The following is a 24,508-nucleotide window of genomic DNA, read 5'->3' as shown; positions in this document are numbered from 1 at the left end:
CTCAGTTAGTTGGGGGTCCAGGTGCAGAGCTTGTCAGGATGGTCCAGTGAGGGGTTCACTGGGGTGGAGGTTCAAGTGTGGGTGCTCAACAGGGGCTGGTATGGCTGCAGGGGTCGCAGTCCAGATGCAGGAGAAGGGGCTCGGCCGGGTGGAGGTTCAAGCACAGGGAGGATAAGGCTCAGCAGGTCTAGGTATGGAGAGGTCAGGATGCACGGGGGTTGGGCGGACAAGGGAGCAGGTCCCCATACAGTGACCCCCTCTCCCATGGCTGAAGAAATGATGGAGGCAGGAAGTGGGGATGCGGTGCTTCCTGCAGCCATGGGAGGTTTCTGGGGGTGGGTCTGACCCAGCCCCGGCCGCTACTTGCCAGGGAAGAGGAAGTTCTGTCCTCCCAGCCAAGACTAGCAGCTGAGCCTGGCACAGGGTAGGAGCCACTGGCTGGGGCATCCCCCCCACATAGTGATTTACCTGTCTGCCGGCTGCTCCGGGCACCTGAAACGATATGCCTGTGCTGCTGGGGAGGGGCACATGACCACTCTTGCGACTTCCCTCCAGAAGTAAACATCTACCATTTTCCCCCCATCCACAAGGTGTCTACTACAGCTGTTGATTAATTGCAGTTAACTCAAAAAAAAAAATCAATCATGATTAATCAGTTTTAATCACATTGTTAAACAATAGAATACTAATTGAAATTTACAAAAAAAAGGATGTTTTTCTACATTTTCAAATATATTGATTCAATTACAACACAGAATACAAAGTGTACACTGCTCATTTTATAGAATTATTTTTATTACAAATATTTGCACTGTAAAAATGATAAAACACAGTATTTTTCAATTCACCTCATAAAAGTACCGTAGTACAATCTCTTTATCGTGAAACTACAACTTACAGATGTAAATTTTTTTTTGGTTGCATAACTGCACTCAAAAACAAAACATTGCAAAACTTTAGAGCCTACAAGTCCACTCCCTGCTACTTTTTGTTCACCCAATCGCTAAGACAAACAAGTTAGTTTACATTTACAGAAGATAAAGCTGCCCATTTCTTATTTACGTCACCAGAAAGCGAGAACAGATGTTCACCTGGGACTTCTTTTGTAGGCAGCACTGCGAGGTATTTATGTGCCAGACATACTAAACATTTGTATGCCCCTTCATACTTTGGCCACCATTTCAGAGGACATGCTTCCATGATGATGATGCTCGTTAACAAAACGCAAGGAAGGTACCAATTTCAGAGGCATAAGGTGTGGAGCATGCTTTCAGAAGTCTTAAAAGAGCAACATTCCGATGCGGAAACTAAAGAACTCGAACCACCAAAAAAGAAAATCAACCTTGTGCTGGTAGCATTTGACTCAGATAATGAAAATGAACATGTGTCGGTCCGCACTGCTTTGGATGGTTATCAAGCAGAACCCATCATCAGCATGGACACATGTTCCCTGGAATGGTGGTTGAAGCATGAAGGGACATATGAATCTTTAGTGAATCTGGCACGCAAATATCTTGCAAGGCTGGCTACCACAGTGCCATGAGAACACCTGTTCTCACTTTCAGGTGACATTGTAAACAAGAAGCGGGCAGCATTCTTTCCCTCAAACGTAAACAAACTTGTTTGTCTGAGTGACTGGCTGAACAAGAAATAGGACTGAGTGCACTTGTAGGCTCTAAAGTTTCACATTGTTTTATTTTTGAATGCAGGTTTTTTTGTACATAATTCTATATTTGTAAGTTCAACTTTCATGGTAAAGAGATTGCACTACAGTACTTGTATTAGGGGAATTGAAAAATACCATTTCTTTTGTTTTCACCGTGCAAATATTTGTAATAAATATAAAGTAAGCACTGTACACTTTGTATACGGTTATACTTGAAATCAATATATTTGAAAATGCAGAAAACATCCAAAAATATTTAAATAAACGGTATTCTATTATTGTTTAATTGCACCATTAATCGCAATTAATTTTTTAAAATTTTTTTTGTTCTTGTCAAATCCATGTTGACTGTTACTTATCACCTTATCTTCTAGGTACTGAAGTTAAGCTGACTGGTCTATATTCCCCATTTTTATAGACTGGCACTACATTTGCTCTCTGCCAGTCCTCTGGAATCTCTCCCATCTTCCATGAGTTTTCAAAGATAATTTCTAATGGCTCAGATATTTCTTCAGTCAGCTCCTTGAGTATTTCAGGATGTATTTCATCAGGCCCTCCTGATTCAAAGATATCTAACTTGTCTAAGAAACTTTTAACGTGTTCTTTTCCTTAGTCTCAGGTCCTCCTCATTTTCATTGACATTCACTATGTTAGATGTCCAAAACTACTAATCTTTTTGGTGAAAAATGAAAAATTTAGCACTTCTGCCATTTCCACGTTTTCTGTTACTGTTTCCCCACCCCCGCCCATTGAGTAATGAGCCTACCTTGTCCTTGGTCTTCCTCTTGCTTCTAATCTATTTGTAGAATGTTTTCTTGTTACCTTTTATGTCTCTAGCTAGTTTAATCTCATTTTGTGCCTTGGCCTTTCTAATTGTTTCCCTATCTACTTGTGTTTTTAATAAATATTCATCCTTTTTACTTTGACCTAATTACCATTTTTATAGGACTCTTGATTTTCAGATCACTGAAGATTTTCTGGTTAGGTCAGGGTAGTCTCTTGCCATAGTTTCTATCTTTCCTATGCAAGATAGTTTGCTCTTGTGCCCTTAATAATGTCTCTTTAAAAAACTGCTAACTCTCTCAAACTGTTTTTCCTCTTAGACTTGCTTCCAATGGGATCTTACCTACCAATTCCCTGAGTTTGCTAATGTCTGCCTTCTTGAAATCCATTATCTTTATTATGCTGTTTTCCCTCCTACCAATTCCTTAGAAGCATGAACTCACCATTTCATAATGGTCACTACAATCGAGCAGTATTTTAAAATATAACTTTTAAGAAATACTTATGAAAACAGTGAGTCACACTTTGGCCTCCTTTTTCTGAAGATTGGGCATGTGTACTCTTGAGAAAAGAAAACAGAGGGGACCTGAAAATAGTCTTCAATTATGTCTTCAAGTGCTGTTACTAAGAGGATTATGCTCAACTGGTCTCCATGTCCACTTAAAGCAGGACTAGAAGTAAAGGGCTTAATCTGCAGCAAGAAAAAACACGGTTAGATATTAGAATTTTTTTTCTAACTCTAACGGTAGTTACGTTCTCTTCCCAAGGAACTTGTACAACACCCATCTTTGGAGAAGTTTAAAAACAGGCTGGACAAATACCTGGCAGGGGTGGTCTAGGTTAACTTGCCATGGGGCTGAACTAGAGGACCTCACAGATCCCTTACAGCCACATGTCTATGATTCTGTGATTTCCAGAAGGCTAGAGGTCTCCCCTAAGGAGATGCAATGCTAGCAGGACACACTCACACACAGATCTGGTGCATGGCTCCTTCACTCACTGCCCCCTGCCCCCAGCGGCCTCACTCTGAGGAGCACAGGCTCTCACTCCCGCCTCTCTCTGGAAGTGCTCCCCTCACTCGGGGGTCTCCTGTCCCCAGCTCGCCCCCCTCGCTCTCCCGCGCTCCCGGGGAGGGTCCCGAGCCCAAGCCATCCCGGGGGCAGGGAAGCGCCTCCCCCGCGCTCTCGCTGATGAGGGGGGCGCTGAGGTAAGCTCCCCAACCCAGCCCAGTCCCCCGGGCCTCACGCGCTGGGACGGGCAGCCTCCTTGCTCGCCAGGGGCCAGGTCGCTGTATCAGGCTCTACCCGGGGACATGGGGGGAGGAAACACCCCAGCACCTACCTCACCACCAGCCCCACGCCGCTACCCTCAGCCCCCTAAACTCAGTGGGGACAGCACAGGGGGAACCCCGGCCACTCAGACCCCGTGTCTTCCACAGCCGCCGCCATTTTGAACTGAGAGGGGGAGGCGAGGCTCCGGAGCCTGGCGTAGGAGAAAGCGAAAGGGAAATAGACTGTACCATTGGCAGCCCAGGGGAGTATGGATCGGGACACTCGGGCCTTGCGGCCTCGCACCTGCATTAGTTACGGGAGCCGAGCCATAGAGACTCACAAGGGCGGCGGGGTGGAAATTTGAAATAGTTTCAACCGGCCCGGGGGCAAGCTAATCCCCCCTCTCCGCAGCTAATGGTCTGTGCCGGCAGGCTGGTGGTTTGTTCAATAGCAGCTGCTTGACTGGCCCTAGTTGTCCTTGGGCTCGGCGCGGGCGGCGGCAGGTCTAGGCCCGGCAGCAGGCGGCAGGTGAGCGGGACCTGTGGGCGAGGAGGCTCCGGGGGCTACACGTTTGTCCACTGCTAGTCGCTGGCTGGGAACACGGCTCCCTCGCGCGGGGCGGGCCGGGGCAGTGGCTGTTAGTGCGGCGTGGGGCTACTTCAGTAATACAACAGGGCCCGCGTGGAGTGGCTCTCGTCCTCCGATCGTGTGGTAGGGATTCCGTAATGCTGCTGGCAGCAGCCGGGGCCCCGTGTTAGGTGCTGTACAAGCTCAGTGGCGGACGCGGCCCCTCCCGTGGAGGACTTACAAGCACCGCACGAACCGTCTTCAGAACTCAGCGTGTGGGTAGGTGTGTTTATAATCTTCAAACGCATCCCTGCAGGGTGAGGCTTGAGCCAGGGGTGCCTGGGCTTGTGGGCAGACCAGGAGACTGCACTCCGTTCAGACGTGAGTTTTATGTCCCTAAATACATTTAATGTAGTACTCAAAAAGCGTTTGGTTTTTCTGTTGCTTTTAAGGTACCTGGTTAATATTTCTTGGTTTTTATTGTTTGGAGTTTGTATGTAGGCAAGGTCTAGTTCAGCCATTTTAAGCTCATTGTTGGGCCGCAGCTTTCTCAGCTTTCCTCCCTTGTCATTCTAAAAAACAACTAGCATCTGGAAAAGTTTGGCCAATGTGATTGGAAAGGGCATTAGAGAGTTTATGAAGTCTGATATTACCATTAATATATAACTTCTTTTTTTAGCTTGTTGCTACTGAAATACTAACGGAGTGGTAGTCATAGCATTATAGAAATGTAGGGATGGAAGGGACCTCGAGGTTATAGTCCATCCCCCTGCACTGAGGATCATCTTTGACACATGTTTCTCAAACCTGTTCTTGATAACCCCCACCACCTCCTTTAGTAATCTGTTTCAGTGTCTAACTATCCCTATAGTTAGAAAGGTTTTCCTCTCTAACGTAAATCTCCCTTGCTGTAAATTAAGATGATTGCTTCTTGTTCTACCGTCGATGGATACGAAGAATAATTGATCACCCTCCTCTTTACAATAGTCTTTTATATACTGAATATTTGAAGAGTGTTATCATGTTCCCTTTCAGCCTTCTCAACTCTAGACTAAATGGGCTAGATTCACAAAAAGATTTAGGCATCCAGCTGCCACTTTAGGCCTCTAAATCCCAGAATCAGGCCTCATCACAAAAACCCCCACTCAGCTGCCCCTAAATCTTCTAGGCACCAAAGTTGCTCAGCACCTAAATTTGTGCAGTAAAAGTTCCTTAGGTACTTAGGTTTCTGCCTCTGTGCATGCATATTGTAGACCCATGGCAGGCACCTGAACACCTAAGCTCCAGAGTGATGCACAAACCAGGAAAAATTAGGCAGAGGAACACTTAACTTCCTTGTGGAGCTTTATTTGGTAAGTGTTCAGACCTCACCTGCCAGATTGGGCCTAATAGACCAGTTCACACAATGGCCAGAGGCAGGGAGGAGCTCTCATAATTTTTAGCCTGGTGGTTAGGTTACTCATCAGTAAGGTGGGAGACCACAGGCAGAGGGGGGAGTTGAACCAGAAGGGGAGAAGGAATGCGAACAGGGATCTGGCACATCTCCGGTGAGCTTCCTACCTACTGGAGTATGGGATATTCTGTTGTGGGGCTCCTTCAGTCTCCCTGATGGAAGCTGTTCCACTGTGTATGAATAAATAAATAAGTCATTGAAGCAAGGGGACAGGATCATGGATCTTCTACCTCTGTGGTGAGTGCTCTAACTACCGGACTACAGAGTCATACTCACACATGCACTTTCTATCTTTTCTCCCCTGGCCCTCTTTCTGACCTCCCCCCAATGTTGAAACTGTCGCACTGTGGATAAATAATGAAAGAATCATTTGACCAGAGAGAGCAAGCATGGGAATGACTTTGTGGCCTTTTGGTTAGAGTATTCACCTGCGAGGAGGGAGATCCAGAATCCAGTTCCCCTGCTCCAATGACTGTTTAAAATATTTAGCCACAGTGGAACAGCTTCAACAGGAAAGATTGAGAGAGCCTCGGATTAGAATATCTCAGAGCCCAGTGGCTAGGCAGTCAATTAAGAGATGTCAGATCCCTGTTCAATTCACATATTTTCCTCAAGTGGAGTGGGGACTTCAACTTGGGGTCTCCACATCCCAGGCTAATACCTGACCACTGGGCTAAAAGTTAAGAGGGAGCTTCTCCTCTCATAGCCCTCTGTCTTCTCCCTTCATTCCGTCCCTTGCACCGCTGCCCCCTTCCCCCCCACCATCTTCTTGCAAAAGTGGTAGAGATACCTATCTCCAAGACAGCGTTTGCAACTGAGAATCCCAATCAGAGGGAGACACCTCCCTGCAGTCCAGACATAGGTGCCTAGCTCTGACAGAGGGGTATGCCTTAGCACACACCCCTGGTTCAGTGCTTCCCCTTGACTATCTTAGCAAAAGAACGTCCTGGCATGCTGCCTTTTGTGAATCCCATTCTTAGGCATCTATCTGTGCTCTTTCATTGTATAGGGAGCCTAGGTGCCAAACCTCGGTTTTGTGAATGCTGTTGATTTTCTAGGTACCTAAATTTCTCTGTTAATCTAGCCTAGCATGCCCAGTTCTTTCAATTTTTTCTCATAGCTCATGTTTCCCAAACCTCTTACCATTTTTTGTTGCTGTCCTCTGGATTCTCTCCAATTTGTTCACATCCTTCTTTAACTGTGATGCTCAAAATTGAACACAGTATTTCTAGCTGAGGCCTCACCAGAGCCAGGTAAAGCAGAACAATTACCTCCCATGTCTTTCACCCCTGTTAATATATACCAGAGTGACAGTTGCCTTTTTCACAACAGCATCATATTGTTGACTCATATTCAATTTGTGATCTACTAAAACCCCCAGATCCTTTTCTGCAGTACTGCTGCCTTGCCATTTATTCCTCATTTTGTATTTGTGCATGATTTTTCTTTCTGAAGTGTAGGTTGGCGGTTGTCTTTATTTAATTTCATCTTACTGATTTCAGACCAAGTCTCCGAAGTATCAAGGTCATCTGAATTCCAATCCTGTCCTTCAAAGTGCTTGGTGTCATATGCAAATTTTATAAGAATACTCTCCGCTCAATCATTCAAGTCATTAATGAAAATATTGAATAATACCAAACCAGTGACCGATCCCTTCAGGTCCCTATCTGATAGGTCTTCCCAGTTTGACAGTGGACCATTGATAACTACTCTTTGAGGTTTCAGAGTAGCAGCTGTGTTAGTCTATATCCGCAAAAAGAAAAGGAGTACTTGTGGCACCTTAGAGACTAACAAATTTATTTGAGCATAAGCTTTCGTGAGCTACAGCTCACTTCATCAGATACATGCAGCATCCGATGAAGTGAGCTGTAGCTCACGAAAGCGTATGCTCAAATAAATTTGTTAGTCTCTAAGGTGCCACAAGTACTCCTTTTTCTTTTTACTCTTTGAGGATGGCCTTGCAACCAGTTGTGCACCACTGTACAGTAATTGCATCTAGATTTTATAGATGAATACTATGAAAATTCCTGCTTTATAAATGTTTGTTGAGAACAAGTATTATATTTTACAGCAAGGCAGACACCTCATAAATGGTGCATTATTAGGATGATTTCTAGTGAGGGAATTTTGCCATAATTTTAAATGCAAATACTCAACCTATGATCACCTTAAAATAGTTTATTAATTGGGTTGCATTCCTGTTCCCATAGGGCAAAATTCTACTGTCACTACTACAAATTTAATCTAGATTCCAGTATCTGGCTGTTCCTAGGAATTCCATGTGGACCTGAGAGCAGCATTTTCCTCTAGTTAAAATATGTGCTGACCTTCAGATGTTCATGATTGCATAGAGAAAATTCCATTATAGGAGGTTGTATGTACTAGATATATGCAGTGGTTTCTATGTTCAGATTTTTGTCTCCTCTTCCCCCCGCCCCATGGTTGCTGTTTTTTTTCATTCTAGCAATCATGGTGAATTTTGTCCAAGCTGTGCGTGAATACTGGGTCCATATTTTGTGTCCCATGGGATTTGTTATTGGATGCTATCTGGACAGAAGGAATGATGAAAAACTATCAGCTTTCAGAAACAAGAGCATGTTATTTAAAAGGTTAGTTTATGACACAACTTTTTAAACAAAATAATCTGTCTGAAAGGCCTAATCCTGCTCCCATTGAAGTGATGTGAGTTTTGATATTGACTTCAAAGGATGCAGGATTTTGCCCTGTAGGTCCTGTCCTGCAAAATGTTGAGCACTTCCAAGTGAGGTGATTAGTGTTCTCAACTCCCATTTAGATTAGATGGAGTTAAGAAATCTTGCAATCCTTCCCCAAGTGAATGCCATAAGAATGGCTATACTGGGTCAGACCAATGGTCCGTCTAGCCCAGTATCCTGTCTTCCGACAGTAGCTGCTGCCATATGGTTCAGAGGGAATGAACAGAACAGGGCAATGATCAAGTGATCCATCCCGTTTTCCAGTCCCAGCTTCTGGCAGTCAGTTGTTTAGGGACACCCAAAGCATGGGGTTGAATCCCTGACCATCTTGGCAAATAGCTATTGATGGACCTACCCTTCCATGAACTTATCTAATTCTTTTCTGAACTCAGTTATATTTGTGGCCTTCACAACGTCTTCTATCAAAGAGTTCCACAGGGCGACTGTTCACTGTGTGAAGAAATACTTCCTTATGCTTGTTTTAAACCTGCTGCCTATTAATTTCATTGGGTGACCCATGGTTCTTGTGTTATGTCAAGGCATAAATAACACTTCCTTATTCACTTTCTCCACACCATTAATCATTTTATGTAGATCTCTATCGTCTCTCCCTTTAGTTGTCTCTTTTGTACGCTTAACAATTGGTCTTTTTCATCTCCTTGTATGAAAGCTGTTCCATACCCTTAATGACTTTTGTTGCCCTTTTCTATACCTTCTCCAATTCTAATGTATCTTTTTTGAGATGGGGAACCAGAACTACACTTAATATTTGCGGTGTGAGCATACCATGGATTTGTATAGGGGTATTATGATATTTTCTGTCTTATTATCTATCCCTTTTCTAATGGTTCCTAACATTCTGTAAGCTTTTTTTGACCGCTGCTGCACATTGAGCCAATGTTTTCAGAGTAGTATCCACGATGATTCCAAGATCTCCTTTAGTGGTAACAACTAGTTTAGACCCCATCATTTTGTATGTATAGTTGGGCTTACATTTTCCAAAGTGCATTACTTTGTAGTAGAGCTGTCAAGCGATTAAAAAAATTAATCGTGCGATTTATCGCACTGTTAAACAATAATAGAATACCATTTAAATAGTTTTGGATGTTTTCTACATTTTCAAATATGTTTATTTCAATTACAACACAGAATACAAAGTATACAGTGCTCACTTTATATTTATTTATTTTTGATTACAAGTATTTGCACTGTAAAAAACAAGAAATAGTATTTTTCAGTTCACTTAATACAAGTACTGTGTGCAATCTCTTTATCATGAAAGTTGAATTTACAAATGCAGAATTATGTAAAAAAAAAAAAAAAAAAACCTGCATTCAAAAATAAAACAATGTAAAATTTTTGAGCCTGCAAGTGCACTCAGTCCTACTTCTTGTTCAGCCAATTGCTCAGGCAAACAAAATTGCTTACATTTCCAGGAGATAATGCTGCCCATTTCTTGTTTACAATGTCACCTGAAAGTGATAACAGGCGTTCACATGGCACTTTTGTAGCAGGCATTGCAAGGTATTTACGTGCCAGATGCACTAAAGATTCATATGTCCCTTCGCGCTTCAACCACCATTCCCTCTCATATTTTGGAAGGGTCGAGTGCTGTAGCTATCTTTAGAAATGTCACATTGGTACCTTGTTTGCGTTTTGTCATATCTGCTGTGAAAGTGTTCTTAAAATGAACAACATGTGCTGGGCACAGGTGCCAATTTTCACACAGTAAATAAGCACTCTGAATTTCACAATAAGCCAAAAATCAAGCTAATCCCATTTCAAAACAAGGCCAAAACAAGCCAATCCCTAAGAACCCCAACACTCTGTGACTACATCCCCATGGCGTGCAGTCTGGGACTCTGGTAGGCCCGCTGTACACCCCTGACTCTCTTCCTCTCCTTGCTCCGCTCTGCCCCGCCCCTGCTTGCCAGGAGCCAATCAGAAAAAAAAAAGAAGAAGCAACAAGCTGCAACAGGCTACAGGCTCAACAAGCTACTAGCCAAAAAGCAACTCACAAGCCAATTAAGCCAAAAACAAGCCCAATATCTGCGGTTTTTTCGCGGGTTTGGCATGTTTGGTGCTGGGTCATCATCTAAGACTCCTATAACATCAAATATATGGCACAATGTGGGTAAAACAGCAGGGGACATACCATTCTCCCCCAAGGTCAGTCACAAATTTAATTAACGTATTATTTTTTTATGAGCGTCATCAGCATGGAAGCATGTCCTGTGGAATGGTGGCCGAAGCATGAAGGGGCATACAAATGTTTGGCATATCTGGCATGTAAATATCTTGCATACTGGCTACAAAAGTGCCATGCAAATGCCTGTTCTCACTTTGTGGTGACATTATAAATAAGAAGAGGGCAGCATTATCTCCCGTAAATGTAAACAAAATTGTCTGTCTTAATGATTGGCTGAACAAGAAGTAGGACTGAGTGGACCTGTAGGCTCTGAAGTTTTATATTGCTTTGTTTTTGAGTGCAGTTACATAACAAAAAACCTACATTTGTAAGTTGCACTTTCATGACAGCGATTGTACTAGAGTACTTTTATGAGGTGAATTGAAAAATATTATTTCTTTTATCATTTTTACGGTGCAAATATTTGTAATAAAAAATAATATACACTTGATTTTAATTACAACACAGAATACAATATATATGAAAATGTAAAAAAACATCCAAAATATTTAATAAATTTCATTTGGTAGTCTATTGTTTAATAGTGCGATTAAAACGGCAATAATTAATTTTTTAATCATGATTAATTTTTTGGATTAATTGTGTGAATTAACCACGATTAATCGACAGCCCTACTTTACAGTTACGAATACTGAATTTCATCTGCATTTTGTTGCCCAGTGATAGAAATCCATTTGTCACTGTTAGATAAGTCCAAAGCTGACTGCAATCTTGACTAATTTTGTATCATCTGCAAATTTTGCCATCTCACTGTTAACCCCCTTTTCCAGATAATTTATGAATATGGTGAACAGCACAGGTCCCGGTCTATGTTCCCTGTAAGCTGTGCGGCTGTGCAACAGGCTCTCAGGAGCTGCCGAGGAGAGGAGCCCTGAGCTGCTGTGGCGAGAGAGGGCTGGGGGGAGTCTGCCCCAGCCCTGAGCCCCCTCCCACACCTTGAGCCCCTCCTCCCCACCCCAGAGCTTTTACCCCTAGCCGGAGCCCTCACCCTCTGCCCCAACCCTCAGCCCCCTCCTGCACTCCTCATCCCCAGCTCCTTCCCAGAGCCCACACCCCTAGTGAGATCCCTCATCCCCGCCACACTCCAACCCTCTGCCATAGCCCTGAGCCCCCTCTCACTCCCCAGCCCCACCCCAGAGCCCGCACTCCCAGCCCGAGCCCACCCCCCCCCCAACCCTCTGCCCCATCCCTGAGCCCCCTCCCAAACTCCAAATCCCTTGGCCCCACCCCCACCACATGAATTTTGTTAGCACTAACATGAAGGTGATGTCACACATCACTACCATATTGGTGAACATAACAAAATTTGTTCCACACATGGACATAAAAAATTAGAGGAAACACTGGTCCCAGTACAGATCATACCCTTTGATTTCTATCTTTTACTCAGTTACTGATCCATGAGAGAACCTTCCCTTTATCCCATGACTGCTGACTTTGCTTAAGAGCCTTTGGTTTGGGACCTTGTCCAAGGCTTTCTTAAAGTCCAAGTACTATATATCAACTGGATCACCCTTGTCCATGTGCCTGTTGACATCCTCAAAGAATTCTAACAGATTTGTGAGGCATGATTTCCTTTTACAAAAAGCCATGTTGACTCTTTCCCAATAATTCTGTCCTTTAGTATAGTTTCAACCAATCTGCCTGGTACTGAAGTCCCATTGACTTCATTGGGAACAGCACATACATGAGGGATTGGCTCCTAAATCCATTTGTTTTCATACTAAAAGGGGCAGGGACTGCTGAAGATGCATCTTGTTCAGTTGCTTTCTAGCAACTCTTCTAACCATTTTATGGGTGTCTGTCATGTTCCTAAACTCTACTTCAAGTCCTCATTAGCCACGCATGATATCTAAGGCCACAATTGTCCAATGAGCTCCAGTCCAATGTGAGTGGACCCTGCCATGAAGCCCCATTTTAGTCAATGGAGATCTGCTGCTGCAGGGTCTTCTCCACAGCGCTCATTGGGGTGGGGGGGGAGGCTAATGTGAAAGGGAGTCCAGAGTATAATAAAGAAAGTACACAGAAAAAAGTGATCCTAACCCTTAAGAAGAAGGGAAGACGAGTTGTTCAAATGATACAGTTTCTGATTAACAGTTATAAGGAAAGTCAAGGATATTAATTATTCTTAAAAGTTAAAATAGAAATCAAGATCTGTTACAAAATACCTCATAATTAAGCTAGTGAAACACTAACTTAAATCTATGAACAGTAATGTAGATTACCGTCTGCAAAAGTCCTGTGCACTACCTAATTTTACTATCCTAATTTTTTTTCCCCTCCACACAGGGAATTGAAACCCGGTGAAGAAGTTACCTGGAAATAAAGGCTGTCCGTGAAATGGGAAATTCTTCCATGTAATTAAATTAATGTGTATAACAAGTGGATGATGTCTTTGTTACTGTGTCATCCATGGAACGGGAACCATGTTTTTACACTTGATATACTTCGTTCCTAGTATTAAAAAAAATATAAAGCCACTAAAAAGTGTAGTTTAGCTCTGCCAATTTAATTCCCTGTTCTCCATTTCCATTTTGAAGGACAATTTAATCATATGACTAATAAATATCCTGTTCAGAAATGTTTTTTCTAAAAAGTCTTGTTCCTAAGGAAAAAACGTACACAGTAAACAGAAAAACTATGTAAAAGGCACTCATATTTAAAACTAGGGCTGTCAAGCAATTTAAAAAATTAATCACGATTATTCGCATTGTTAAACAACAATAGAATACCATTTATTTTAAGTATTTTTGGATGTTTACTACATTTTCAAATATATTAATTTCAGTTACAACACAGAATACAAAGTGTACAGTGCTCACTTTATATTTACTTTTTATTACAAATATTTGCACTGTAAAAAACAAAACAAAACAAAAATTATTTTTCAGTTTACCTCATACAAGTACTGTAGTGCAATCTCTTTATCCTGAAAGTTGAACTTATAAAGGTAGAATTATGTTAAAAAAAAAAATTGCATTAAAAAATAAACCAGTGTAAAACTTTAGAGCCTACAAGTCCACTCAGTCCTACTTCTTGGTCAGCCAATCACTCAGACAAACAAGGTTGGTTACAATTTGCAGGAGATAATGCTGCCTGCTTCTTCTTTACAGTGTCACCTGGAAGCGAGAACAGGCGTTCGCATGGCACTTTTGTAGCTGGCTTTGCAAGGTATTTACATGCCAGATGGGCTAAAGATTCATATGTCCCTTCATACTTCAACCACCATTCCAGAGGACATGTCATTGCTGATGATGGGTTCTGTTTGATAACAATCCAAAGCAGTACAGACTGGCACATGTTCATTTTCATTATCTGAGTCAAATGCCACCAGCAGAAGGTTGATTTTCTTTTTTGGTGGCTTGGGTTCTGTAACTTCCGCATCAGAGTGTTGCTCTTTTAAGACTTGTGAAAACATGGTCCACACTTGGTCCCTCTCAGATTTTTTTTTTTTTTTTTTTTAAATACTGGTTTAGTTATAACAAAGTGTGTATGTTTGCCCTAAATCATTATAAAGTACAGAGACCTGTTGGTCCTCTACCTTATTGTTCTCATGTACGTATTTTGAGCAGTTCAGAGGGTGTAGCCATGGCCTGGGCACAGGTGCTTTTGTCCTATGGCATGTTGCAAATTCTGGGTCTGGCTAGGTGTCTGCCATGCACCCAGCATAAAGTGGAGCAGCCTTTGGAACTGCTGTAAGTTATGGAAACTTCCAGAAACCATTTATGGGCCATGCCGCAGGCTCTTCTTTGCACCAAGACCTGTGAGGGGTAGGGATGTAGGGGCATTATGTTAGATGGTAAGCGGCTGGAGCCAGGGACTGGAGGATATTTGATTCTGTGTTTCTACTGTGCCCAGCTCATCAGGATACTGGTCCGTGATGGGGCCTCCTCGGTGCTACAGCAATACAAATAATTAATAACTCTGTGCTCTTCAAGGAATTCCCTGTACTGGGGACATTTTGGCTGTGCGGGAGGGGTTCCAGCTGCTTCCCAGACCTTTTATGATTATGATGTGGTGTAAAGGTGCTTAAAACACAGCCTTGAATTCAGTCATGGAGTTTCACTGATTTTTCTCGCAGTGGTTGCTCTCCTGCAGAACATGAAAGAGTCTTTCATAAATCTTTCCATAAATCTGCATATTGATTCAATACCACCCAGACTGGCTGCTATGAAAAGCCTATGGTTTCTCCAACTGCTGCTGTTCCACAGTTCTCATTGGGTTTCAGTGAGTTTTGGTATCAGTATTAACTTACACCACTATCCTTGTGGCGTTGAATTTAGAATGATGTTAGAGAGAGCACTGCAGGTGAGACTTTTTAGTCATTATGAAGTGGCGTCAGTACTTCCCACTTCTGTTTCTCCTCCTAAAGGATGACAGAGCAAGAATAGGACAGTAATCAGAATGTATTACCTCCCAGAAAGCCCATAATTTACCACAGATGAAGTTGTAGACTACTGGGACAGCTCAGCTGGAAAGAGGAAAACTCCAAATTTAAGCACCTAATGTTGGGGCATGCTCCTTTGGAAGACCTATTTTTCTGTATTCAAGAAATGTCATCCACCTAAACCAGGGGTGGGCAGTCTACTGGCACCATGTCCCTGTGACCCCGGGGGGGGGGGTGGGTTATTTTATATTTTATTTAACCATTCTTCATGAAGTAGTAGTTAGTTTTAAGCATTACGCTTTATGATCTTTTTTTATAGACATGAGCATGTATAAGCACATATTAATCATTATCAGTCCATAGGCTTCTGCCTGTTGGTGTCCTCTTTCACCTTTCATTCTATACAAATGTCCTAAAAGATTTTGATAAACATATAATAAACACAATTTAATAAGTATGCTATTATGTCAATTTATATAGGTTTTCAGATAGAGACATCCTAAGTGTAAAAAAAAAAAAAAGGGAAAAGGAAAAAAAGAAAAATTAGTTTGTTTTAAATTTAAAATTTTCCTAAAAAATATCAATAAACGATTATCAGCCAAGAATAAGATATGTAATTACAAATGCATTTTAATTTCCTTATTGGTCGAAATGTCAAAGACTGCTAAACTAACCTTACTGTTTTTTCCTGCGATCTTTTTCATTTGCCCATTCAATATAAACTCTGTCCAGATCTCAGTCCTCCATCCAGCTGGTAACTCTTAATACACATCAGCATGTCCAGATGATCTACTTGTAAATGATTCCATAGTTTGTTTTTTAGAGTGTTCATTAAGCTAAAGCCATGCTCACAGTCTGAACTTAATGCTAGAAATGTTCCTCCAATATCCATCAACTTTGCAAGATCCTGAAACTGTTCGTTCTGGTGAGCAAACGTCACCATATCCGGGAAACTTAAAACCAGTTGGCTTTTGATTCTTTTGGCTACTGCAAACTTGGAGTCATTGTACTGACTGACTATAACAATCTCTTCAGCAAGAAAGTCTTTGTATTTTGAACATAGGGATTTGACAGATGACGCTTTAAGAAATCCAACTTCCATACATCGTTCCACATTCTTCCTGTTGAAAATTCTCCCGAAGCTCTGGTATCTCGACAATATACACAAACCATTCTGTTGTCCTCATCATCTGTGAATATTTCACGAAGTTTAACAAGCATTACACTATGTGACTTTGGTGTAACCATCTCTATAGTCTCATCCAGCCATCTAGCTTTAAATGAAGTCACTGTTCTTTTACACTTTAGGCCTGTAGGCTGTGACATTTTGGGATTGATTTTTTACTAGATTGGTTTATTTAAAATTAATACTTTTATTATATGGCTACTATTTCAATGCACTTAACAGTGTGACTCGACAAAAGGGCAAATGGGAGATCATTCACATCAGGATACTGGAAGTTTGTGCATAGCTCCGATCACGTCCATGCAGCGGCGGCAAAAAAACACGGGAAAATGGAGATACGTGGGTCCCCACGTCCCGATGTGATCAACATTCCATGTTTGAAATGCTGACGGGGAGGGGTACGATTCATTGCCCTCCTTTCCCTCCCACTCCCCCCCCCCCCCCTTTGTTGCCAGCTAGTACAATCTGGCTGTGTTGATAGAGGGCGGGCAAACAAAGTCAAAAGTTGCACGTAAATGATATTTCGGCCTGGCTGTGATGTAGTATTTCATTTTTTGTGTGTGCAGTGTTTCGGATCTGTGTGCATGCACACAGCTTAGAGGGAACAGTGGCCGCAGGGATGTGGTGCTGGCCACTTCTGGGAGCGGCGCATGGCCAGGGCAGGCAGGGAGCCTACCTTAGTCCCCTGCTGTGTGCCACTGCCCCCCCAGCGCTGCTCAAGCTGCTCCCGTACCCCTCCTGCACCCCTGCCCTCAGCCCCCTCCCACACTCTGCACCCCCAACCCCTGCCCTGAGCCCCCTCCTGCACTCCGTACCCTCTCTTGTGCCCCAACCCTTTGCCCTGAGCCCCTTCCTGCACATCACACCCCCTTCCTGCACCAGCCCTACATTTGTGGCCCTGCATGCAATTTCCCCACACAGATGTGGCCCCCCCCCGGCCAAAAAGTTTTCCCACCCCGACCTAAACAATGCTCTGATGGATTTGTAGCATAAATTACGTGCACTAGCCAGCAGTTCCTCCTAGGAGTGATCAGTTAATGGTGTTCGGGCCATACCCATCAGTCTGGTATCTAAGTGCCTTAGTGTTCAGATATTAGAGTGATGGGTGATTCAGATGATTTTGTCTTTGCTGTTTGATTCTTTCTCCCTTATCCTATTTACTGAGGATGAGTATGATCAGAATTTTTCTGTCCTAGTAAAGTTTTTGGGACAGGAGCTGTACCTTCCTCATGTGTGGAAAGAGCCTAACATATTTCTGATGCTACCACGATCTTAAAAATACCTCTTCCTGTCTCTTCTCTTTTCCCTTTTGCTCTGTTCTATCCCCATCCTCCTTCTGCTGGAGCTCCTCCCCTCCAATTTCTCTGTATTCTACTCTCCCCTCCCTCTTTTTCCTCCTTTGCTTTCAATACTCATTGCCTCTCACTGCCTTTCGGCAACTTCTTCATTTGCATCCTCCCTTAAATCGGTTGAAATGAATGAGTTTGCAGGAAGGAGATAAAGAGATTTAGGTCAGCAGAGCAGAGAGCTGGTTCACTTAAAAAATAACAATCCTAGTCTTTGGTTTTTGAATGCCACCATTTGTACTGATAAAGGAGAGAGTAGGAAATGCACTTCATAATTCATACAGACTGACATAGGGCATGCCTACAGCAGGAGACTTTTTTTCCACTTTATTTCATTAAAATGCTCTGAATCCAGCTGACAATTCTTCCATTCCATTAAATGGGCAGCTATGGGAAAGAGGATAATCTGCTTTGAAAGTGAATTAAATTAATTGCTGACTGAGTTCGTGTAGAATAATATATGGGCATTGTGACGAAACTGTGGCTAACTAAGAATTGTCACCATGCTGAACAGGATGGATTTTGGAAGGGCCTGGCACCTGTAGGAATAGCAGACCCTGCTGCTCGCAAAGCACAACCCTGCCCCCTTAAAATACTATGGAGGTGTGGGCTAATCTCCATCTGCTACTGGCAATACAGGGCTTGTGACACACAGGGCGGAGGTCTTAGGCACAGCTCTAGCCAGTTCGTTACTGGGCAGACAGCTGAGACCCCCATGGGTAATCAAGGGGTTGCAGTACGCTAACAAAGCTCTTCAGATCATAGCTCCGAGCTCGGGGCGGAGGCTCTGACTGCGGCGCCCAGCCCCCTCTTCCCCTGGGAGCCGACAGGGGGCGCCCGCGCCAGCTATGCCAGCCCCGAAGCCGCTTCTGGCTCCTGGAACCCCCGCCCCGCAGGACTCAAGCGCAAGCACCGATGTTGTGATCACATGACTGTCAGGGAGCTGGAGAGGCCGCGGTTTATTGGGCGGGGTAAGATCACGTGGCGGGAAGAGAGCAAGGGGGTGCGCGGGCAGCTGCGATGATTGGCTGCTGTGGGGCTGGGATATGGTCACGTGAGGTGGAGGCTGCTGCTGGCTCGGGACAAATAAACATGGAGGCCATCTTCCACGAGAGGGTGAGTGAGCGGCGAGTGGAGGGCGTGCTTACGGTTGAGCGGGGGGCTTGGAAGTGGGGGGAGGGCGCGGCAGAGAGCCAGCGGTTGGATGGGGGGATGGGTATTTCAGAGGCCTGGGTAGGAGCCGGGGCGGGGCTGGGAGAGGAGAGGAAAAAGGGGTGGTAGCCTGTGGCGGGGAGGGGGTTGGCAGGTGGCAGCGGAGCGGCAGCCTGGGGCGGGGGAAGTGAGGGGAGTCGTAGCCAGTGGCTGGGAGCGGGGGCTGGTGAGTTTCCTCCATCCCGGGGATGACTCAGAGCAGAGTAGTACTTGGAACTGTCTTTTAAACACTCCCCAGAACAACCCCCTGACTAAATTCTCTTATCCAATAGATTTTGATGTTCTGTTGCCCCCTACTATAGCATCTGAGTGCTGATAAGGTTCCTCTCAAGTGGAAGGGGGAGAGCCAGGTGAAATGACAGTTCAACTAAATATATCTTAGAAGAAATCTAGGCCCCTTTCAGAAGGGGAAACTGATTTTCGGGCAGTCTGCTGGCCTAACTTGCTAATACTGAAGTCCCTAACAGCTGAGTGGTTTCAAAAAACGGCTTGACAAATAAGTATAAAGCTTCAGAAGTGCTCACAAACAAGTGTCAATATTACTTCCTTTTATAGAGCAACTTTTTGTCATGCTGAGTTTTATTTCCTGATTTTTTTCCTTGGTCCTTTAAAGATAAATACAGAAATAATTTGATCGTGCAGAATGAAGTTTTTACTCTCTTGAGACAGGCAGCATGGCTTAAATGAGAAATGAGCATAAAGATGGGAAGCAGGAAATCTGAGCTCTATTCCTGACTTCTTCTACTGTCTTGCTGTGCCTTGCCTTATCACAACCTCTCTCTGCCTCAGTTTCTGCATGTACAGAGTTGAGATTATGACGGTTACTTCAAAGTGGGTGGTGTTAAAATTTATTTAATGTCTGTATAGTGCTTCTGAAAATGTAAAGCATCATATGAGTGCTAAATATTTTGTTTCACATTACAAGTACCTCTGCTACTCATGATTGCCTCCAAACTCCTAAACAATAATCTCTATATCACACCATCGCATTCTAGTGTCTTGTTTATGTGCTTCCTGTAATTTAGTTTCTTTAACCATCTTTATTATTAATAATAGTTTTTCAAATTGTCATTCTTAATAAACTTCCTTTTGTAAATGGAGATTGCTCTAGTTACCAAGAGATACAGTAACTAAACCAAACTACTTCCTGTCTGACCTAGACTGCCATGTGTGGAAGGGGAATTTAAAAAACAAACAAAAAACCCCAACATTTTTTGTTTTAAAATAAATTACTGTGGAAAGATGGCTTTATAGGATTGGAATGATAAAAGTAATTCTGCTGAAGATAGATTAAAGGGTGGAGTATAAATAAGAAGATCAGAGTTACATAATAAATGGCAATTATTGTGTAAGTGGTGTAAACTTCAAATATTTTACATCAGCCTGCAGTACAGGAAATGTGTTTACATATATAGAAACATACTTGCTCTTTAACAATTTAGTAGTTAGATTACTTAGGTAGAGGTAAAACATCTGGTTAGATATCTTAAGCAGTAAGCAACGTGTATTTTTATTCTGTTGTAATAATTATTTTCATAGATTCTAAATCCAGAATTGTGATAATCTAGTCTGACCTCCTGTCTAGAACAAGCCATAGAACTTCCCCAAAATAATTCCTGGAATTTATCTGTTGGGATGTTTTTCTATTTTGATTTAAAAATTGACAATGATGGAGGGTCTACCACAATCCTTGTTGAATTGTTCCAATGGTTAATTACTCTCGGCATTAAAATGTATCCTTTATTTCTGGTCTGAACTTGTGTAGGTTCAATTTCCAGTCATTGGATTGTGTCATACCTTTGTTTGCTAGACTGAAGAGTCCATTATTAAATGTTTGTTCCTCATATAGGTACTTATAGACCAGGAATCTCAAACTCAAATCACCACCAGGGCCACATGAGGATTAGTATATTGGCCCAAGAGCCCCATCGCTGACACCCCTCCCCGTGCTCCCCCCGGCCCTGCCCCCACTCCTCCCCTTCCATGAGGCCCTGCCTCTGCCCCACCTCTTCCCACTCCTTCCCTGCCTCTATTCCAACCCCTTCCCCAAATCCCCCCTCTTCTCCACCTCCTCCCCTGAGCGCGCGGGTCCCTGCTCCTCCCCCTTCCCTCCTGGAAAACGCTAAGCGTCGCCAAACAGCTGTTTGGCGGTGGGACGTACCTGGAGATAGGCAGAGGAGCAGGGACGTGGCATGCGGGGGTGGGAGGGGAGGTGGCGGGGGAGGGAAGCTTGGCAGCCGCAGGAAATAACTCGGGGGAGAGGGGAGCTTGGCGGGACGCAGCAAATAACTCCGCGAGCCGCGTGTTTGAGACTCCTGTTATAGACTGTGAGCAAGTCATTCCTTAACCTTCTCTTTGTTAAGATAAATAGATTGAGCTCCTTGAGTCTGTCACCATAAGGCATGTTTTCTAATCCTTTACACATTCTCATGGCTCTTCTCTGGACTCTTTCCAATTAATCAACCCCCTTCTTGAATTGTGAACATCAGAACTGGACACAGTATTCCAGCAGTGGTTGTGCTAGAGCCAAATATAGAGATAAAATGACCTCTCTATTACTACTCTAGATTCCCCTGTTTATGCATCCCAGGATCTCATTAGCTCTTTTGGCCACATTCGCCCCTTGAAAGCTCATGTTCAGCTGATTATGCACCATGACACCCAAATCTTTTTTAGTCACTGCTTCTCAGGATAGTGTCCCCTATCCTACAGATATGGCCTACATTCTTTGTTCCCAGATGTGTGCATTTACATTTAGCCATATTAAAATGCATATTGTTTGCTTGTGGCCAGTTTACCAGGTGATGTAAATTACTCTGAATCAGTGACCTGTTCTCTTCACTATTTACCATGCCCTCAATTTTAATTACCTTCACCGGGGAAAAATGTGAACAAGTGTGTATGTGACATCATTTTTAATAAAGATCTACATTTCAGTTCACTGGTAGTGCCCCCATTTCCTACCAAAATAGTCAGAATGCTGCGTAGGTATTTATAGTTAAAGTACTTTAATACACACGCGTCAAATTCTTAACCATAAAATCAAGCGTGAAAAGAAAATAATATAATTTTAAAAGGTAGGTAAGGATACCTTTTCAGATAGGTCTAAGTGGGGCAAGCTCCATGCCTAAGGAGCCACTACTGTAAAAGACAGGAAGTTCTGCTCTAGGGTAAAATGTTGAAAGCTCTAATAAATGAATGGCCAGAGCACAAATGTATGTCAGGACAAGGTTGAACGAGGAGGCTTCTAATTATGAAAGAATGCTATGTCTCCATATTTAAGGTTAAAGCTATTTTCAGTTATAAATTATGAGCCTAATTTTCTTTTCTCCCTCTGCTTGGCCCTCAATTTACCCTTAATGTCACCAAAGAAAAACCTCAGCACACCTGAAAGATGGGGGAAGTGACATAGGGGCACATGGCACTGTTGTGGAGGGAAAAGAAGAGGGAGACTTATATGGGACAAGTGCATCTGGTATGGAGAATGAAAGAGTCACGTGTGGAGGCTCCTTGGGAGAGAATGAAGTCTGTAGCTGCTGTGGTTTGCAAGAATAGCTGGAGTCCCTCGGTGTCTTTATCAGTCTGCAGAGACTTCTGTCACTGGCCAATTCTTAAATTACCTTCTAAATTAAAAGTAAACTTATCGACTAAAAATGTTTACATTTCTTGTGAAATAACCCGGGGTCTGTATGCATGTGTCAGAGATGGTCTTTTTGGTATTCTAAAGCCAGACAAGTAATGCACTGTAGGAAAGCTTTGCGGGTAAATATACTCCTTTGGTAAACATAGATGATTGAAGCAATGATGATGTAACCAAACATTAAAACAATTCTTATATATATTTTTGTTCCTTTACAATTTTAGCAAGAAGGCTCATTGTGCGCTCAGCACTGTCTGAATAACTTACTACAAGGGGAATATTTTAGCCCTGTGGAGTTATCTTCTATTGCACAGCAGCTAGATGAGGAAGAGAGAATAAGAATGGCAGAGGGAGGAGTTTCTAGTGAAGAGTACAGAACGTTTTTACAGGTAACAATCATTTTAACCTTATTTGCTTGACATCTGTTCAGTTTCTTCAAACATAATTTTTGTTTTACATATTTGTCATTCTTGCTTTGTTATGGAAGTTCCATTTTCAGGTGATAATGCTTTTCAATTTTATAGTCTTTTTCATATAAGTATGTCAAATTGGCATTTAAAAACATTAATTCATTTCTAAAGCATCACAACACTTCTATGAGAAATATATTATCCCCATCTTACAGGCATGGAGAGAAGGATGTGGGATTTGCCTAAGGTCATACAATAAGCCAGTGGCGCAGCTGGGAAAAGAATACAGAAATTCCAGTGTCCAGTCTTTGCTCTGAGTGCTAGGTATTGCTAATATAAAGGCTTTAGTTTTTTTCACTAAAAGCGTATTTTGGGCAGGGCAAACAGTCTTTTTTCGAAATGGGTGTACAGAGTCTCTGCTGTAGGTGTACATGATTGTATTTATTTTAACACTTGATGTCTCATAAGCCTTTTTAGAAGTGTGAACTGATTACAATTTTTCTTTTTCTCTTCCACCCCACATTGAACAGCAGCCTTCTGGAAATATGGATGACAGTGGCTACTTCTCCATTCAAGTAAGCATGACTCTGTCGTCAGAACAATTTCTTACAACCAGTGCAGTTGCATTATATATATATATATATTTTCTTCAAAAGAATTTTGATAACATTTAGTAATTCTTCTCCAATTTCTAGTGTGTAGGATTAATGCAGGAGAGTTCTGGCTTTCTAGAGCATTGGGTTTAAATTATGGACTATAGAGGCCTGCCCGGTGATTACAGGGTCCATGAGAGAATCCTTCTCTTACAAAGTGATCTGCACAATGAAAAAGTTGCAGAATCTGTGTTCCAAAGGCTTTATTCCACACTTCTGAAACTTTAGAGCTATTTGGAAAAAAGTTTTTTTTAAAAAGGGAACTTACCTAACATGTAATTAATCTTTTAAATACCTGTAATAGAACCAAAAACCCCATAAAAACCCCAGACTTGTAGCTTTTACCTATACTGGATCCCTAGGTCATGCTCTGTACCTTTTGTTTCTCTTCTTGTGGCCCCCATGTATGTTGGTCAGTTTTTCTTTCCATACTTTCATGTAAGCTTCTGGTCCTATTACTCTGTTTTGTAGATGCACAGGGCTCTCTTTTTATTTGCTCATTTTACTTCCCAGTCTCATTTCTGAAATATATTTTCTGCCATTGCCAGTATGGCAATTTCTTACTTCCTAATTGTGCTGCAGTGACCTTGAAGCTGATAAAAATTGCTTCCTACTTTGTTTCTACTTTCTTGCTCTACCATCTCTTTGCTCACTTGCTACACTATTGACTGGCTGAGGTGAGGATGAATTGTTAATCTCCCCATACCTTTGTCCCAAACAGCTTTAAGTGAGTAGTGTTAGGAGGTTTGATTCCATCCATAAATTTCAAACGTACTGAATAATGTTTAAAATGAGTTAGAACTTTAGCAAATATTAGGGAGATGCCTAGTTGGAAGTCTAGGATTTTTAGTAAGCCTTGATGCTCAAGTCTACACAAGTTGTAATGGAGTCAGGGACCTTGTTGCAACATGATTCTAGTTTGTAGTGTAGCAAAGTTAAGGACCTATTTGAGTTAAAAGCCTTAGTGGACATGTCTTCAAAAAAGATGAGAGCAGATGATCCCTAAATATG

The 24,508-nt window shown here is 42.6% G+C and overlaps 3 protein-coding genes across 8 annotated transcripts in view; 2 read left to right on the top strand and 1 right to left on the bottom strand.

Annotated features, from left to right (window-relative positions):
• Positions 1 to 3,926, bottom strand: part of CPSF2 (cleavage and polyadenylation specific factor 2) — a 28,399-nt gene extending 24,473 nt beyond the window's left edge. Inside the window, exon 1 of one of the 2 annotated variants that reach the window (XM_037900847.2) lies at positions 3,791 to 3,926. Coding sequence is in view for 1 of the 2 variants with exons in the window: in XM_043549924.1 (XP_043405859.1) it covers positions 469 to 565 (97 nt within the window). In the remaining variant the exon portion in view is untranslated. Of the gene's footprint in view, positions 1 to 468; positions 645 to 3,790 lie in introns of those variants that run through there. The other variant, XM_043549924.1, reaches the window with a different exon arrangement.
• NDUFB1 (NADH:ubiquinone oxidoreductase subunit B1) lies at positions 3,525 to 13,045 on the top strand. 5 transcript variants are annotated; one of them, XM_007055440.4, is made up of 4 exons: positions 3,525 to 3,656; positions 4,604 to 4,668; positions 8,205 to 8,349; positions 12,953 to 13,045. In XM_007055440.4, exons 1-4 carry the CDS (start codon positions 3,640 to 3,642, stop codon positions 12,987 to 12,989), a joined length of 264 nt encoding a protein of 87 aa, XP_007055502.2. In that variant the 5' UTR covers positions 3,525 to 3,639; the 3' UTR covers positions 12,990 to 13,045. The 5 variants fall into 5 exon arrangements, with proteins under 5 accessions (XP_007055502.2, XP_043405861.1, XP_037756779.1 ...); XM_043549926.1 differs by lacking the exon at positions 3,525 to 3,656 and adding an exon at positions 3,990 to 4,241; XM_037900851.2 differs by lacking the exon at positions 3,525 to 3,656 and adding an exon at positions 3,990 to 4,248.
• Positions 8,276 to 24,508, top strand: part of ATXN3 (ataxin 3) — a 30,717-nt gene continuing 14,484 nt past the window's right edge. The window contains 5 exon segments of the mRNA XM_043549925.1: positions 8,276 to 8,349; positions 12,953 to 13,020; positions 13,777 to 13,834; positions 22,659 to 22,823; positions 23,375 to 23,419. Coding sequence (XP_043405860.1) covers positions 13,004 to 13,020; positions 13,777 to 13,834; positions 22,659 to 22,823; positions 23,375 to 23,419 — 285 coding nt within the window. The 5' untranslated portion in view covers positions 8,276 to 8,349; positions 12,953 to 13,003.

Source organism: Chelonia mydas, chromosome 6, assembly GCF_015237465.2.
Source record: "Chelonia mydas isolate rCheMyd1 chromosome 6, rCheMyd1.pri.v2, whole genome shotgun sequence".
In the NCBI taxonomy this organism is placed as follows: domain Eukaryota; kingdom Metazoa; phylum Chordata; order Testudines; family Cheloniidae; genus Chelonia; species Chelonia mydas.
This window is presented reverse-complemented; position numbering and strand designations above follow the sequence as displayed.

Bases quoted from the DNA above. Each gene is read 5' to 3' on its own strand.
- NDUFB1 (XM_007055440.4), top strand. The intron at 4,669-8,204 runs GTGAGTTTTATG...TTTTCATTCTAG, and splicing joins AGACTGCACTCCGTTCAGAC to CAATCATGGTGAATTTTGTC. The intron at 8,350-12,952 runs GTTAGTTTATGA...CCCTCCACACAG, and splicing joins AAGAGCATGTTATTTAAAAG to GGAATTGAAACCCGGTGAAG.